General features: G+C 34.7%; 1 protein-coding gene and 1 long non-coding RNA gene across 4 annotated transcripts; both read right to left on the bottom strand.

Moving 5' to 3' along the window:
* Window positions 1–2,036: 2,036 nt before the first annotated feature.
* LOC139890599 (uncharacterized) lies at window positions 2,037–5,380 on the bottom strand. 3 transcript variants are annotated; one of them, XR_011773397.1, is made up of 4 exons: window positions 5,245–5,380; window positions 3,375–4,965; window positions 2,670–3,100; window positions 2,037–2,512 (listed from the first exon to the last, which is right to left on the bottom strand). It is a non-coding gene; the product is annotated as an uncharacterized lncRNA (long non-coding RNA). The 3 variants fall into 3 exon arrangements; XR_011773398.1 differs by having other exon boundaries at window positions 2,670–4,434; window positions 4,562–4,965; XR_011773396.1 differs by having other exon boundaries at window positions 2,670–4,965.
* Window positions 5,381–13,171: 7,791 nt separating this feature from the next.
* On the bottom strand, window positions 13,172–17,154 carry LOC139890598 (probable protein phosphatase 2C 27). Its single transcript, XM_071873485.1, has 4 exons — window positions 16,961–17,154; window positions 15,181–15,372; window positions 14,859–15,070; window positions 13,172–13,981 (listed from the first exon to the last, which is right to left on the bottom strand). Exons 1-4 carry the CDS (start codon window positions 17,078–17,080, stop codon window positions 13,420–13,422), a joined length of 1,086 nt encoding a protein of 361 aa, XP_071729586.1. The 5' UTR covers window positions 17,081–17,154; the 3' UTR covers window positions 13,172–13,419.
* Window positions 17,155–18,613: the final 1,459 nt, after the last annotated feature.

The following is an 18,613-nucleotide window of genomic DNA, read 5'->3' as shown; positions in this document are numbered from 1 at the left end:
TGTAAAGCTTTTTTAACGATGTCTGTTTCGCGTATAGTTAGTTGCGTTGTGTTCGTAAAATTATTTCGAGTTGAACTGTGGTCTCGGAAAAATTTAACTCGCACCGAGCGAGAATATAGGGCCCGTTATTTAGTGTTTTTTTAACGATATCCGTTTCGCGTGTAGTTAGTCCCGTTGGATTCTTGAGATTTTTTAGAGCTGAACGGTGGTCTCGGAAAAATCTAACTCGCACCGAGCGGGAAGATATGACTCTCTGAAAAATCGGGTGGAGTTTATTAATTAAAATAAAAAGTTGACATTTTGTACCCCTGTTTTGGGGGGTGAAGTTGCATATTGCTAAAATTTTGGGGGGTAAATTTGTTTTGTTCCATTTGTGTTTTTATGTGTCGTTTGGTTTAGTTTTTTAGGCCAAACGGCCAAAATTGTGGTGTCAATTAGTATATATTGAAATTTGGTGTTTGAAGCTTTTCGAACAAACTTTATGAAATTGGTCAATAGATCAATTCCATGCGCATTTAATTATTTCAAGCATCTATACTGTTAGTAACTTACCTTGGCTACAAGAACACTAAAAGTCATTAATGCTTCTACACGAGTCTTAGAACTACCTACATGTCCCCGTGCCGTCTCAACATCTGCAGCCTATGCAAAAAATTATCCAAAATTTACTTGTTATGAAGGGCTTTATCCTTATATTTCTCCTAAGGATAAGACAATAACTGCAAACTTTAAAGATGCATACTTTTAGCAGAAGTGATAGCCAATGACCAACGGTAACAGTTGCAGATTGAGATCGAAGGAAAGTAAGTAAACATTCCTCCAGGTTTAATTCATTTTCTGGAAATGTTTGTGAATATGTTTTATCTGGAAGCATAGGCAGACATTTAATTTGGCTGCATGTGCAGGATGCATTGGAACATGAACACAAACTATTATGTAGTGACCGTTTCCTAAACCAATTACAAACAACAATATACTCTCTAAATTCAAATCAGCTCCATGTAGAAACCAATTCTTGACCGTTTCCAAAACCTTCACTGGCCAAAAATTGAACTTGCGACCTCTCGCAAGGAGTTCAAAGCCCCAACCTCTCGCAAAGTTTTCATAATTCGATTTCGATAGAACAATAAAAGAGCCAAATTTAGCAACTAAAAAAATGCTTAATAGCCTAATTTATTCAACTAGTGAAATGACCCGTTTGACTAAGAAACTTGTCGTTTTTATAAATATATAGAAACATGTATTTTCGCATACATATGTAACGTAATTAATTTCGTAAAAAGAATCTATATTTGAATATTAATAATATAATAATTATAATTATAATTATCATATTAAAAGTAAATATTAATAATAAAGTTCGCTCAAAGTTGAGTATTTATATTAATAATAATAATAATAATAATAATAATAATAATAATAATAATAATAATAAAAATTAGTAATAATAAATGCTTTTAATTTTTTTTTTAGAAAATTAAAATATAATTATTATATAAAAGTTGTACAACATGTTTTAAAATTTGCATGTTCTGTAGAAGATTTTACAATTTAGGAGAGATTAGTATTTTCTTTTATAAAAAATTTCATATTATTTTTTTAATTAAATTAATATAAAATTATGACATCATCATTATGAAAATTAAAGAGTAATTAACTTAATGATGACATTATCATTTTTAGAGTTTTATATGACTATATAGATATGCAGCACAATTATCATCATTTCAAAACTGTAATCACAGTGCATAAGGCTGTTTGTATCGGACATCCAACAACGGGGTTGGATCCTACATGTCACCCCAAAAACGCCAACAAACCTTGGTATCCCTGCGTTTTCGGCTTGCTTTTTGCCGGCGTTGGGGAGGATTCAACGAGATCCTCAACGTACGTTGTTTGGATTTTTTGATTTTTTTTTATTATTTTAAATATATTATTTTTATTTATTTTTAATAATTACCCAATTATATTTTGTCACATCACCACAATACTCCTAACCAACAACAACATTCAACACCACTACTACTCCACTCAACAATACAACACGTCCTGGTCACTAGAAAAGTGCAAAAAGTGCACAACACAATCTAACACTACAAATGGTCTAAGTCAAACTTAGGTTAAATTATTATTGCACCTGTTTCTACTTCACATCCTATTTTATTCTAATAACAGTAAACATTACAACACTGATATAAACATATACTACAATAATGTAAACATGAAAAATATATATACAAGCTTCACCGGTTGCAGGTCGGCCAAATACTTTGGGATTATAAATCAAATCATCTTCATTGGTCATACTGATTTTAGCAAACCAAGCCCAATCTTCACCCGATAAATTATATCTTACTATCACAATTAATCCTCGGATAATACTACTAACTGGACTACAAGGCACATCAAAAGACACATACGTAGATTGTGACATATACTCGGGCACCAGGTTTCGATGCTCATATCATGCAGAGATGTGCTCTGTGCTCATTATGTTGATCTCATATAACATCTGCACCACAAAACCATAAAAAGTTCATTTAATTGTTAATAGACTAGACGAACCATACATCTACCTAGTCTAATGTTCATATATTTATAAAGTTTGTCAATTGTATCTCGCTGTGCATGTGTGTGATTATGCACGTGTTTTGGAGAAGGACAAAAACCTGGAGATAGCAACTTCTGCCTTCGGTGACCTCACAATCACCAACTAGCCACGCCTTCATCAATCTTTATCCAAAAAAAATCAGTTTCATCAAGTTTGGCTACCAGCATCAACTTAACCATGCCTTCAGTTTCACATAAATTAAAAAGCAGCCTTTATAACCAAATTCTTGCAATGTAAATTGACCTGATTCAAAAGTAATTTTTCTATTGACATAGAGAAATATATGTATAATTCTACAAGTGTAGTTGGAAGACATAGAAGTCTTTTCAGTCATGATCAGTTTCGTAAGTCAAGAACCCAAAATTGAGCTTCACAAAATTGAGCCATCTTGCATGTTTCAGATAAATCATTGGATGGTCCAGTGAGTTTCACAAAATTGAGCTTCAGCAATTTCAGTTGATCCATCTTTTGAAGTGAATCAGTTGAAAGCTGTTGAAACCATAAAATGCAAAACAAAAATAGAAATTTAACAAATTACAAAAAAACTATTACGGTACGATGTGAAAGTATACTATACATCTATTAATTGTCTGGATTAGAAATCATCCTCTTTAATCAGCATCTCAATATCAAGTGCTAAACCTTCTATTGTCATTGAACTCTAAGCACAATTGAATATGAAAATGGAAGAAAACTCTTACATAAACCAGAGGCTAAAGCGGTAGGTAAGCTTAATCATTTATACACACACAAAGCATCATACCTTTTTTCTTCTCAACGTATCATATGAGTCCTTGTTACGTCAAACTCTGCTACGTTCAGCAGGTATACGTGATTCTTGGTCCACTAAGCTTTTTCCCATGCCATGAAGCAGTCTGTGCATCATCAGTTTTTTCTCTAACGTGACATACACGTGTCTCTTGATTAGGTTTTTAATATTAGATTCAGCAGCATTATCAGGCTCTAATATTTTAACCACGTAATCCATATCTATGGCAACGAAAAACACGTAATATGCAATATGCAAAAAAAAACTTTCTCAAAGGTGGGCATCAATTCGTAGCTTTTCTTAAGTACATCATAAATATCATCTTGAACTTCTTTCAAATGAAATCAGTTCAAGTTCCCATGATGTGATGGTGTTCCTTTGTGACAAAGATGAACCCAACACTTCAAGCGCCAATGGATTTCCATCGCAATACCGTAATGCTTGTTGTGCAAGCTCATGGAAACCGTCTTTAGGAATTTTATATTGGAAGGCATGAAGACTTAAAAGCTCTAATGCTTCATCATTATCCAACAACTTCATTTTGTGCTCGTAATACTTCTTTGGATATAAACCAATTACTTATAATATTGCTTGCACTATTAACATGTCCAGATCCAAGTAAATCTTCCGGTTGACGCTCTTTAACAACGTCATCAAGAACAATAAGTGCTTTTGTTTTTTTCCAAAAGGAACTCAATCTAAGTTGTACCTTGATAAACACTGGGTATTCTTACATCCTTACCCTTTAAAATTTCACAACGGAGTTGTTGTTGTAGTGTAACCATTTCATGTAGGTTTTTACATCTAGTTCCAATTTTTTCGACAATACTGTAACATTCATAATATTCATCATACGAATAGACTATGTATTGTGGCAATGTTGACTTGCCACTTCTTGGCATGGCATATATTACTAAAAATTCATCTTTGGATAGTTTTAGCTAGGAATCGAAGATCTCTGTATACCGAACATCCCTCTGGAATATAATTTTGTTTGCGATCAAGTCTATTGTAAATGGTGTTGACAACTTCCTTTATAAATTTAGTTTCTGACCTGTAACAGCATAAATTAAACTAATTAGTTCGGCACGTGAAGTTTCAAAGTTGTTTGATGAAACTTGGTAAACATTGTCGGATCATTTGTACGTCATTCTGAATCCTTTGTAACCATTTCCAAATACCTTTGTAAACGTTTCCAAATCCTTTGTAAACTTTCCCGAAACCCTTGTGAACGTTGTCAAATCCTTTACATACAAATCCACCGTAAACCTTCCATATTTAGGAGCTAAAAGGTAACATCATAAAAACACTCCAGCCTTTTACCAACCAAGTTCTATCCAAAAGAATATATAACCTTTTATGAAAGTAGTCTAAACCACATACTACACATTCGTCTATCTTTGGTAGATAGATCCAGACGTTACTGCTGAACACTTCATCATCATAGTCTTCAGTTGTAAATCGAATGTCCATAACAGTAACACACCCACTTAGTTGTACACTTGTACCCAAGTCGATGGTGACATATTGTCACCAACACCAATTGCATAGTACATATTACATATTACTAGTTATCAGTTGCAATCTGTAACAAAAAAAATTGAAACTTAATATAAGCTTGACCCACATACAAACAAGGTTGATAATTTCATTTGTGGGTCACAAATGTTACACCTAGCTACCCAAATGATTACCTAATCCAAGTTTCATTATTCAAGCAAATTAAATGTAAATATAGGACAAAAGTGAAAATCTAATCTGTGACGGCCAGGTAAGAACAGTAATAGACTAGATCTGTGATGAATATAAGTTAATTAAAAGAACTGAAAAAATATATAAAAAAAAGTGAGGGTATGGTGCTTACTAAATACTTGATGATGCAACCCCTTGACATGAGTGCGGCGTCTAATTTTAGGAAGAAGACGATAAGGCAAATATAGGTTTCATTATAAAGGAAACTTATGTGATTCAGTAGGAACTAAAGAATATGTGCTTGATCGACAATTATAGATATTTACAAAAGTGTGTTTGGGTGTGTTATCCGAAGCTTATAGCCTGAGTTTGTCGGTTAGAGTTAGAGTTGGAGTTGGAGTTGGAGTTGGAGTTGGAGTTGGAGTTGGAGCTTATTTTTAAAGTCGGTAGTTAGGAGTTTATTAATTTTTATAAGTGCTTGGTAAACTAGTTGGAGCTTATTGTCAAGTTCATAAACTTATTTTTTTTTCTTCATAAGTTACTAGAAGTAGCTTATTTTTTAAGAGCTTATGATTTTCATAATCTCTACTTTTTATGTTTACCAAACAAAAACAAAATTTACGACTTAGAGCTTATTAAAATCGTAAGTTCAAGCTCCAATAAGCTCACATAAGCTCCAAGAAACTTGTGTGAAACATACCCATACTTCAGTTAGGTTTAATACGAACTTTATCGGGCCAATGATGTTCAAGCCCAGTTAAACAGCCTTGGTGCAATGTTTTGGTTTGACGTTTAGTTACAACAAGCACTCTTGCAAAACAAACCCGATTACTATCAGTAAGAAAGAGGCTTAAGTCATCGCTTCAAATCCGAGAAAGGACTTTTTTTAGTTTTGGAATGTTCATTATGATAAGTAGTCGATTAGGAGAACTGCTATGTCACTACAGGGTACACCCTATCCGATTTCTATTTTGATATCGAAGTGATTAAGCGTCAGGGGCTTTGCTGGCTGCACTCCATCTTTCTTCCCCCTTTTTCTTTTGATTTGGAAGACGGCCGTTGCGTTTGGTTCGCATCCCTAAGGATTAGGCCTACTTTTTACCGGTCAGTGGAATCTTTATGCTCAAAATCCCGATTCAAGCAGTCTGACATATTCTTAGAGTGTTCTCACAGGTTCAGGAAAGCGAGTTGAACGGTTTACTAAAGTAGCCTGATGGCCAGTCCGTTTCGATTTTTCAAAGCCCGTTTAATTAATGGTCAACATCGATTGATGAGCCAAAATCGAATTTGGTAATCAAAATCGATCATAGTCTAAATTGGTCAACATTTTAACATGAATTTAAATAACAATTTTAGAGTATATGAATATAATTAACAATTTTAAACAATTATTTTAAAATTTATGTTTATATTTTTGTTTTTGCTTTATATTTACACATAAAATTTTTGAATTTTAATATTTAAATCTATAAAGTAAAATCCGATGAATCTTCGATTAATTCCCGAATTGTCGATTACTCCTTCAAAAGTCCCGACCGATTAATCCATGAATAGCGAATTTTAACTAGAATAGATCAATGACCGCATGAATAAATCGAATAAAAATAAAAATAAATGCGAAACTCTGATTATTAATTATAAATTTACTATTTAATGTTTTTTTCCCAAAAATAAAAATAAACTTCATTGAAACAAGACTAAATCATCAAAAAATGAAAGCTTCAAAAAACAGTACAGAGAACGGGCCGACCAAATACAAGGCCTGAAACAAAACCAAACAAGGACAAACTGTTAAAATACAATGCAAATTTAGAATAATATGGAATTAGTAAATGTATATGGGTAAAATATCTAGATATTAATATGTATAAGAAAATATCTAGATATTAGAATATGAGAGAAAAATCTAGAAATTGAAATGTAAAAGAAAAATCTAGATATTTGTAGGTTGTAGAAATATCTAGATATTTATATATCCATGGAAATATCTAGGTTCTAGAATGTTCCATGGAGTAGTATAAATATGTGAGGAGATTTCATTTGTTATGTGTGAAGTTGTGAGAGTGAAATAAGAAGTGAGTTGTGAAGAAGAGAAGAAGAGTGTGAGTTAGCGAAAGTAGAGAAGAGAAAGCTTGTAAGTAATATTGTAATTGTAATTTAATATAAGTGTTTTTGTTAAGTTTCCCGATCAAGCCTTAGTTTGTGTTTAAGTTCTTAGTGCACTTTTGTTGTTCTTATTATATGGTCGGCTCTGCCGCCTAAGTAATACATGGTCGGTTATACCGCCTAAAGATATATGGTCGACACTGTCGCCTAAGTACATTGTGCACTAAGGATTTATAAAATTAAAGGCTAACCAACGTCAAAGTGTTGGTGTAGTGAGTCTAGTATAGTCTAGATCCTCTATAGTGGTGTGTTGGGCTCGTCGAAGCTTCCAACAATTGGTATCAGAGCGGGTCGTTCGGGACCATTTCTAGTGGAAGAAATCGGTAAACGTTGGACGTTTACATCGGCTTGTTTTCACCAAGGCTCTAAGGAAGATTCTGTCGGAGCACAGTTAGGAACTGTGAAAGCTCATCGGTCAGGGACCAAGCTTATTGGACGTTGGACGTCATGATGGCAGATCTTGCAAGTACGAGCAGTGGAATCAAGAGTCTCAATAACCACAACTATGGTTATTGGCGGACTTGTATAGAATCCTACCTACAAGGACATGATTTATGGGAAATAGTTGCTGGCAGTGACACAACGCCTCCACCGAAAGAAAATGCTGAAGCCTTAAGAAAATGGAACATCAAGGCCGGGAAGGCTTTATTTATATTGAAGACTACAATCGAGGAGGATCTATTGGAGCACATCCGTGACGAGAAAACACCAAAGGCAGCTTGGGAAACTTTTGAAAAATTATTTTCAAAAAAGAATGAAGCACGCCTCCAGCTCTTGGAAAATGAGCTCGCAGGTATCTCACAAGGAAGTCTATCTATTTCTCAGTATTTCACCAAAGTGAAATCTATTTGTCGTGAGATATCTCAACTTGCTCCTGAAGAGAAAGTGAGTGATGCAAGGATGAAGAGAATTATCATCCATGGCTTAAGATCCGAGTATAATGGATTTATAGCCGCTGTGAGAGGATGGCCTACTCAACCATCATTAATAGAGCTGGAGAATTTATTGGCTAATCAAGAGGCATTAGCCAAGCAGATGAATGAAGTAACCATAAAAGACGGAGAAGATGCACTCTTCACCAATAAAAAGAAAGCAACATCTCGAAGACAAGAGGCGATGAAAGAAAGTAAGACATATGGGTGGAAGGGTCACCCAAAATCAAAAGGCAACGCTTCAGGGGGAGCTCAACAAGGAAGAAGAGATCATCGCCAACAATACGGGGAAAATGATAAGAGAAAGAATGGTGAATGCTTCAATTGTGGCAAGAATGGTCATTTTGCTCGAGAATGTAGATTCCCCAGAAGGCGAACTTTCGAAGTAAATGTGGCCGCCGCAAGAGATGAGAAGAAAGATGTCACATTCGAAGCAACCATTAATGAGGAAACATGGGATGCAGAAGCAGGACTCTCCGTTGAAGCTGACATGGATGATCAAGCTCTTGCAGCAACCTTAAAGTAAAAAATAAACTACAAAGATGATTGGATCATTGATTCTGGGTGCTCAAATCATATGACCAATGATGAGACGAAGCTGCAAGAAATGGAGGATTACAAAGGAAAGAGAGTCGTGTTGACAGCCGACAATTCAAGGTTGTCTATTTCTCACATTGGAAAGACAATAATTCCAAATGAAGGCGACTCTCATAAGCTCCAACTCGAGAAGGTGTATCTTGTCCCTGGCATAAAGAAGAATTTACTGTTAGTACCACAATTGACAGCATAAGGGAACTATGTGCTCTTTGGACCAGAAGATGTGTCCGTATTCAAGAGAGTAAAGGTGGTTGGCAATCCAGTTATGCATGGAAGGAGAATAGAACGGTCTATGTATTATCTGCTGAAACAGCTTATGTGGATAAGACTCGAAAAAATGAGACGGCTGATCTTTGGCATGAACGTCTTGGGCATGTGGGCTACAACAAGTTAAAGGAGATGATGGTAAAACGCATAGTAAATGGGATTCCTCAAATTGATATCCTAACAGATACAATATGTGCTGGATGTCAATTTGGCAAAGCTCACCAATTGCCATTCAAGGAGTCAGCGCATCAGTCCAAGACACCACTAGAGCTCATACACTCAGATGTTTTCGGCTCAGTGAAACAAACATCACTTGGAGGTATGAAATATATGGTGACATTCATTGATGACTTCTCAAGATATGTGTGAGTTTACTTCATGAAGGAGAAGTCGGAGACTTTTCTGAAGTTTAAAGAGTTCAAGAACAAGGTAGAAAGTGAGCTCAATACTAAGATTCGATGCTTACGCACAGATAATGGAGGAGAATATTTATCAACCGAGTTCAATATCTATCTTAAGAAGCACAAGATCAGAAGGCAATTAACTTGCCCTAATACTCCACAATAGAATGGAGTGGCAGAACGTAAGAATCGTCATCTTGCTGAAACCTGTCGAAGTATGCTTCATGGTAAGAATGTACCAGGAAAATTTTGGGCCGAATGTATGAGGACGGCTTCATACGTGATTAACAGACTCCCACAAACAAAGTTGGGATATATTTCACCATATGAAAGATTATGGAAGATCAAGCCAACCGTCAACCATCTCAAGGTTTTTGGATGTGTATGCTACGTCTTCGTACCAGATCATCTACGAAGCAAATTTGATAAGAAGGCAATTCGGTGCATTTTTGTCGGTTATGATGAATCAAGAAAAGGATGGAGATGTTGTGATCCAAATACTGAGAAGTGTCATACTTCAAGAAATGTGGTATTTGATGAAGCTTCTTCATGGTGGTCACCTCAAAAGATAGAGATTCTAGAATCTCATGGATTAGAAGAAGTTCCAGAAGAGAAAGAAGAACATAAAGAGCACATATCGGATCCAATTAAAGAAGGAGATGGATCGTACTCTAAGGAAACGAGTCCATGGAAAACTGGTGTACATCAATCTACATTCGAAGAGGTTCGTCCAAGCCAAATGGATGCCGAGGAGCATGTACAAGAATTACGGAGATCAACAAGGCCTAGGCAACCTAATCCGAGGTATGCCAATGCTGCTCATGTGGATGAATTAATACATATTGAGCCTTCCACTTATGAAGAAGCAGCACAAAGTCAAGAATGGCAGAAAGCGATGGAAGAAGAAATTAATGCACTAAAAGAAAACCAGACATGGAGTTTAGTTCCAAAGCCAAAAGATGTAAAACCAATATCTTGTAAATGGGTTTACAAGGTGAAGACTCGATCAGATGGCTCCATTGAAAGGTATAAAGCTCGAATTGTTGCTAGAGGTTTTTCTCAACAATATGGGCTGGATTATGAAGAAACGTTTAGTCCAGTGGCGAAGATCACAACAATTCGAGCTCTACTAGCTTTAGCCGCTAGCAAATCTTGGAAGCTGTGGCAGATGGATGTCAAGAACGCTTTCTTACATGGAGAACTTGACAAAGAAATTTATATGGAGCAACCAAGAGGCTTTGAGAACAAGTCCCATCCTGACCATGTCTGCAAATTAAAGAAAGCACTATACGGCTTGAAGCAGGCTCCAAGAGCTTGGTACGGGAAGATTGGCGAGTTCTTGGTACAAAGTGGTTTCACAGTTGCTCCTTCAGATTCTAGTTTATTTGTGAAACAAGATCAAGGAAAACTAGCCATAGTGCTAGTATATGTGGATGACTTAATCATCACGGGAGATCACTATGAGGAGATCCAAAGAACAAGAGAGAATCTGTCTATCAGATTTCGTATGAAGGAGCTTGGAGAACTCAAACATTTTCTTGGACTCGAAATAGAGCAGAAAAGAGAAGGATTATTTCTGGGACAACAGAAATATGCGCGAGATCTTTTACAAAAGTACGGAATGCTTAATTGCAAACCTATCTCAACTCCGATGGATCCGAATACAAAACTACGAGCAGATGAAGGAAAAAGTCTTCAAGATGTTACCATGTATCGAAAGATGGTCGGAAGTCTTATTTATCTCACACTAAGCCGGCCAGACATATCTTATGCAGTTGGAGTGGTTAGTCGATACATGAGCAATCCAAAGAAGCCTCATCTTGATGTTGTACGACGCATCTTAAGGTATGTTAAAGGCACTATTAACTTTGGCATTTTGTACAAGAAAACAAAAGAATGTCACGTGACTGGATATTGTGACGCTGATTACGCTGGAGACTATGATACACGACGGTCAACAACTGGATACATGTTTAGTCTTGGATCAGGAGTAATATCATGGTGCAGCAAGAGACAACCAACAGTATCCTTGTCAAGCACTGAAGCAGAATATCGATCGGCATCGTCAGCAACACAAGAAATTACATGGTTGAAACAACTAATGGAAGATCTTCATCAATCAACAGACTATCAAGTAGAGCTTTTCTGCGATAACCTTTCAGCTATACGTCTAGCAGAGAATCCAGTCTTTCACGCAAGAACAAAACATATAGAAGTACACTATCACTATGTTCGCGAGAAGGTCCTTGAAGGGGAGATCAAGATGGTGCCAACAAAGACAGATGAACAGGTAGCAGATATATTCACCAAGAGCCTAAGTAAACCGAAGTTTACAAAATTCAGAGAAGCACTTGGAATGGTCTGCAAGACATCGTTGGAAGAAAATTTGCATTGAGGGGGAGTGTTAAAATACAATGCAAATTTAGAATAATATGGAATTAGTAAATGTATATGGGTAAAATATCTAGATATTAATATGTATAAGAAAATATCTAGATATTAGAATATGAGAGAAAAATCTAGAAATTGAAATGTAAAAGAAAAATCTAGATATTTGTAGGTTGTAGAAATATCTAGATATTTATATATCCATGAAAATATCTAGGTTCTAGAATGTTCTATGGAGTAGTATAAATATGGGAGGAGATTTCATTTGTGTTGTGTGAAGTTGTGAGAGTGAAATAAGTAGTGAGTTGTGAAGAAGAGAAGAAGAGTGTGAGTTAGCGAAAGTAGAGAAGAGAAAGCTTGTAAGTAATATTGTAATTGTAATTTAATATAAGTGTTTTTGTTAAGTTTCCCGATCAAGCCTTAGTTTGTGTTTAAGTTCTTAGTGCACTTTTGTTGTTCTTATTATATGGTCGGCTCTGCCGCCTAAGTAATACATGGTCGGTTATACCGCCTAAAGATATATGGTCGACACTGTCGCCTAAGTACATTGTGCACTAAGGATTTATAAAATTAAAGGCTAATCAACGTCAAAGTGTTGGTGTAGTGAGTCTAGTATAGTCTAGATCCTCTATAGTGGTGTGTTGGGCTCGTCGAAGCTTCCAACACAAACAACCTAAACGAGTTAGAGAGCTACAAGCCTACAACAACAATCATCTAACAACCAAATAGATAGCAACAAAAGGAAACACCAAATGACCACCTGAACACAATTGGAACAAACAAAGAACAAACAAAACCAACAAAAAGGACCTACCACTACGAGAAAGGTCAATTGCTATGAAGAACATGATATACGTTTGCTAAGGATGAAACGTTAATAGGTTTTTGAATAAACATATAGTGGTACTGGCTATTCATCAATGTAGTGTACTTAACTGATAACTGTAGCACTCAACTGTATAACAGAACAATGACATATAATTCTTACTCTAATAGTTCTGGCTTTAATATTAAGCATCTTCTGTTTAGTTCTTGTTTTCCCGGGGTTAGCTAACTTGAATCTTGATTACTATATTGAACAGGCCGAGTCATGCGTGCCTTGTCAAGTTTTGAGTCATTTAAACCTTATTAAGCTCATAAAATAATTGCATTGAAGACAAATTGTAATCCCTTGATCATAACTTCGCCAACTCAAATTATCTCTCTCAAACTCATGCAGAAGTATATACAATAATTTTAAAAACACCTACTCCAAATTTATTATCTATATACCACCTGCAAACCGGTTAATGTACTACTAATTCGAATTTCTTTTTTGCATTTTATCATCAACAACGTTAATGTCACCAATCTGATTTGATCGTTGCTTATAACAGGTACTTAAAAATTATGAAACAAGTTTAATTTACAAAGATTTTACGAGTTCACATAATGTTTAACCCTTCTCTAGAGATACAATTAAGTAGCATCTACACACTGTATTTATTTCCTTCCCTCACATGAATGTATTTACAACTATCACTTAGTTTTCATTATCATCATCATCATCATCATTTCTAAATTGTTCAAAAAAAGATCCAAAAACCAAACCCCTTTTCACCCATCAAGATGGAATCTAAGATTCAGTAGCCCTTCTGCAGAAATGCTCCGCCTTACTCTACCTCTCTGCACCACCACTTGTGGCGGTGGTTCCGCCTGAAAACACACAATAACCACCGTCAGATTATCAAGTGCTCCTCTTTTCATAGCTTCATCCACCATTTCCTTGCAGCAACGTTTCACATCGTTATGCTCCTGCAGCTTGCGTCTCACAAAATCAACCGCATTTTGGTTCCTAAACACGTCCCATATCCCATCACTTCCAATGATCAAGAACTCGTCTTCTTTTGTTAGTGTCACGAGTTTGAGCTCTGGTTCAGCACTCAATGGACCAATGTGCTCACCCATTTCTTTGAGCCCTTTTATGTGCCAGTTACCTATGGCTCGAGTCACGGCTAACTGGCCGTTTAAATAACCATCCTCAACGAACCCACCTAAGGATTCGATCCGAAGTCTTTCTTTGTCGTAGCACGGTCTATGATCTTTTGACATCTCAAAAGCTAGCCCATGTCTAGAAAGAATTGCACGACAATCTCCAGCGTTTGCCACTAGCAGTGATCTGTTAAAATATGAAACCTTAAAATTAGTGACCAAGTAAGGGCCTTTTTACTTTCCACTTAATGACCTGTTTGTTTTTGTACAGCTCCTAATTCAATAAGTAAATTTATTGTTTCTTTGTCATTTAATATGAAAAATAGTATTTATTATAGGAGACATAGAAACAGAGACCCCTTCTCAAACATGGGCATATGGTAACACAACACTTGATACAAAATAAAAGTTTACACAATTTAAACTTTTAAACGAAACCTGCAACCAGTGGCGGTACCAGGATTTTTTTTCACTGGGGGCAAAAAAAATTTAAAAACCGTAGCAATTTTTTTGGACAAAATATGGAGGTTTTTAGGCAAAAAATAGAGGTTTTTAGGCAAATTATGGAGGTTTGTGGGCAAAATTTGAAGGTTTTAGGGTAAAATTTGGAGATGTTTGGACAAAATCTAAAGGTTTTGGGGCAAAATATGTAGGTTTTGGGGCAAAAAAAAATCCACCCGGAACAAAGTCAAAAAATCCAAAAATTTTACACTGAAAATTGCAAATCCACTGGGGGCGGCTGCCCCCGCTTGCCCCTAAATAAAATCGCCCGTGCCTGCAACATATTATTTTAAAATGTCTCATCAAAGTTACAACGTTGTTACAATCTTTGGTAACTTTCTTGATCTGAAATTTCTCATTTATTTATTGTCATAAGTCTAAAGAAGCTACACAATGTATAAGAGGTGCAAAATGGTCAGGGCCGACAAGTTAGGTAACGGGACGAAACTAATATGTCAAATTAAATTACAAAATTCATATTGAATTAACATTAACAATAACATTATTTTCTGAACAAATTAATTTAATGCTATACACATTAAATATTAGAGAAATAAACTGACCTTCCAAAAATCATAGCAGTAAGTGCAGTTGTACCGGAAGATAGAGTTGATTCAAGAGCACATGACCTGGCAAATGCAACATCCGTCTCCATAAACGATCTTGTAACTACTTTTTCAAGTTCTAATGGAAAGTTAACATCATCGACAATGATTCTTGGAAGATTATCACGCACAAATCGTGATGCACCTTCTCCTCCATGCCCATCGAACACCTATTTCTCACACATATAAATACTACTTTTAGCTATTGATCATCTTTAAAGAAACAGGGGACGTTATGTTCTGGTTAGTTACTCTGTAACATACAAAATAAGGAACTTACCCCATAAAACGAGATGGCTTCTTCACCAAAAAGTTTATTATTAAAATTTCTAGCGAGATCTGGAATGCATATGTGAGTGTCCTCCATATAGGGTCGATGACCAATATGAGACCACTCTCCAGAGCGTAGTAACGGAATAAAATTATTTTGCTTTTCTTCTGCGACAACGGTATCCTCGCAAATACTCTCCATCTGATGATAATTTAATATGGATTAATATAGCTAATCATCTATCATATAGTTTAAAGTTTTCTATAAGAAACATGTAGGTATCTATGAAGTTTTATAGATATTAATTCATGTGCAAAGAGTATGACTCAAGAATACATGTGAAAATAATGATAAATCACAGAAAATCACGCTAGACTCGCAAAGTTGAGACAGCTTTGCAATACAAATCAAGCTTCACTTATAACGGTAAAATGATCGCATATTGCGTCAGTATCCAAAGTAACGCAATTTTAAAGCAAGAAGACAATTATGAACAGAGATAAAAACCATTGATACAAGTATATTAGCAAAAATAAGCATATACAACAGAAGTCCTATCACTGATCATACACAGATGCATGTTGAACAAGATAACTATTGACTTCAGATAATTTTGAAACCAACAACTATCATCGTGAGTGAAACAACAGGAAAAAACACAAAGAATTAAACTTTCTTTAATATGAATAATGACAATCAAGTCAAAATCATAAACAAAACAAAGTACAAACTCAGAAACATCAAGAATAAAACTGAGTTCAATCCAGTTCCAAATTCCCAAATGGAAACAAATATAAAGATAAAAACTTCATGAATAGATGAAGGAAAGTTTTTATCTTTCTTTCAAATTTAACCCTTGGAAATTTTGACGAAACTAGTCAAAATTCGTAATTTTTTCCTAAAAGGTCTTGCAAATAACTCAACTTCAACCAAACAATAACTCTTGCTACCAAATTGCACAATCCAGTATCAAACCTCCAAATCAAGCTTCATTTAGTGCAAGAGAGGTTATCAACAAACAGCCTAATTTAAGAATCAAACAAACTATGAAACTACTCTTAAAACCCAATAACAACTTCAGTACATAAATCAAATATGTACATGTATAAAAAAAGTAAATACAAACAACTTTAGTCAGCAACTATATGAAAAAACAAGAACAAAACCATGAATGGGAATTTAGTAGATTGATCAGATAGTTACTATAAATTACCAGGGAAAAAAAAAAAAAAAAAGTAAAAATCTTTTTGCACATACACAAAACACATAAACAGCAGATTATGTTTTTTTTGCTGTTGAGTTTGTAGTCGTTTATGTTCTAATGATTGGCTACAGTTCATATGGTTTTCCACACTTTTTGTTCTAGTAACTTCTAATTTGTACTCCGTATAATATAATTTAATACTCGTAATAATTTATTAACAGGATAATCCCTGTATGCAAAACGAAAACAATCCCATGTAGGGAAATGAAATAAATACATCATATTTAATGATAATTATCAATTCCAAACAATAAATTACAAGAAAGTAACAATCTTTTTTCAACTACACAAAAGAAAAAGCATCAGCAGCTTCAATACACATTACATCAAAGGATCAATTAATAAACTTTATGGAAAACAAAAACAAACCCATGATATAAATAATAAATTGAAGTAAATTGGTAATTTAATGATACCTATCATTATTAATTTATTACAAATAATAAGAAACAAGAAAGTAACAATCTTTATTGACTGACACAAAACAGAAACAGCAGCTTATATATCAAATCTTAATTCACTTACAGGAAAAGAATTGGAAATGGTGATCTGATCAGAAGCAAATGGAGTTGTGTTGTTATGATCTGCTGAGAGACCCAAATTGTCTATTTCTTCGCAAACCTTTTCTAAATCTTGTACACACATATTGGTTTCAGTATTTTTATATTTATAATTATAATACCAGTAATTTACCAGTAATTTAATTTCTCTCTCACACACAAACGCTTAAAACACACAGAAATGAAAAGAGATAGAATCAGAAAAAGGAGATTTTTTGGGTTATATGAAAAATATCAAATTAAAAGTTTGTTATGAGAAATGGGTTTAATGAAAGAATATACAAAATGGCAAATAATTGGACCAGAATATTTAGATTCCAAGAATATATTTTTATTATACTTTTGTTGTGGTTGTGAGGGTGATCTTTTTCTGGCAATTTTATATTCTATTTTTTTGTTGGTGACGTAATTGTTTTTGTTGTGCGTGTCTACGTGAGAAAGATGAAAATGTTCCAGATTATTCTTGGATATATAACTAAAACAAATATATATATATATATATGGAGTGAATACGGAGTGAAAAATTATGTACACAATATTGTCTAAATCAAACAAATCACTATTGTTATCGCGTTGCTACTGGCGAAACTGATTATCATAGTATAAAACTAGTTCGGACCGGCCCGCGTGTTGCGGCGAGGACTTTCGGGCTGCATATTCATATTTAACGTAGCGTTGTGTATTTACAGAGGGGAACACGGCCCATGTGTTAAGCGCCATTTTAGATGTCGTTATGTTAAGCGTTTTTTAAAAAGTATCCGTTTCGAACGTAGTTAGTTTTGTTTTGTTCAATAATTTTTTTCGAGTGTAACGGTAATATCGGAAAAATTTAACTCGCGGCGAGCAGAAAGATACGGGCTGTCGTTGTGTTTAGCGTTTTTTAAAAAGTGTCCGTTTCGAACGTGATTAGTTTCGTTTTGTTCATAAAATTATTCCGAGTCTGACGCTGCCGTCGAAAAAATTTAACTCGTGGCGAGTGGGAAGATGCGGGTTGTCGTTGTGTTTAGCGTTTTTTTAAAAATTGTCCTTTTCGCGTATAGTTAGTCCCGTTGGGTTCGTTAGATTTTTCGTAATTGAACAGTGGTCTCGAAAAAATTTAACTCGCACCGAGCGAGAAGATAGGGCCTGTTAAAAATTCGGGTGGAATTAGTTTCTCTTATTTTAATAAAATTATATATTTACATTTTTAACCCCTGAGAAAGTGTAAACTTGAATGTTCGTTGTGTAAATATAGCCGAAGTTGAGGGACCGTTTGTAATGTTAACGCAAACTAAAATATATGACATTTAGTATATAAGGGTTAATAATTAATTAATAATTATATATTTCGTGTTAAAATATTGTACTACTAGCATACTTAACAAAATAAAAAATCCGATAATCTACACAACTTAATATTATATAATTTAATCAATCAAACCTAAATAATCTAGCCGTTTAAAATACTTGCACAAAAGAATAGTTATTAGATAAAAGTCAATAATAATTTCTATGTACAACTCATTTATTTACGTTAAAATTTAAAAACTTTAAATAGTATAAATAAATAAAAAAATTCATGTGATGCAGGCACGAAGCTGTACACGCTCAATGACTTAATTTGTTTGCAAATTATATA

The sequence above is a fragment of the Rutidosis leptorrhynchoides genome, chromosome 2, assembly GCF_046630445.1.
Source record: "Rutidosis leptorrhynchoides isolate AG116_Rl617_1_P2 chromosome 2, CSIRO_AGI_Rlap_v1, whole genome shotgun sequence".
NCBI lineage: Eukaryota > Viridiplantae > Streptophyta > Magnoliopsida > Asterales > Asteraceae > Rutidosis > Rutidosis leptorrhynchoides.
The sequence above is the reverse complement of the archived record's forward strand: the minus strand, read 5'-3'. Positions and strand labels throughout refer to the sequence as shown.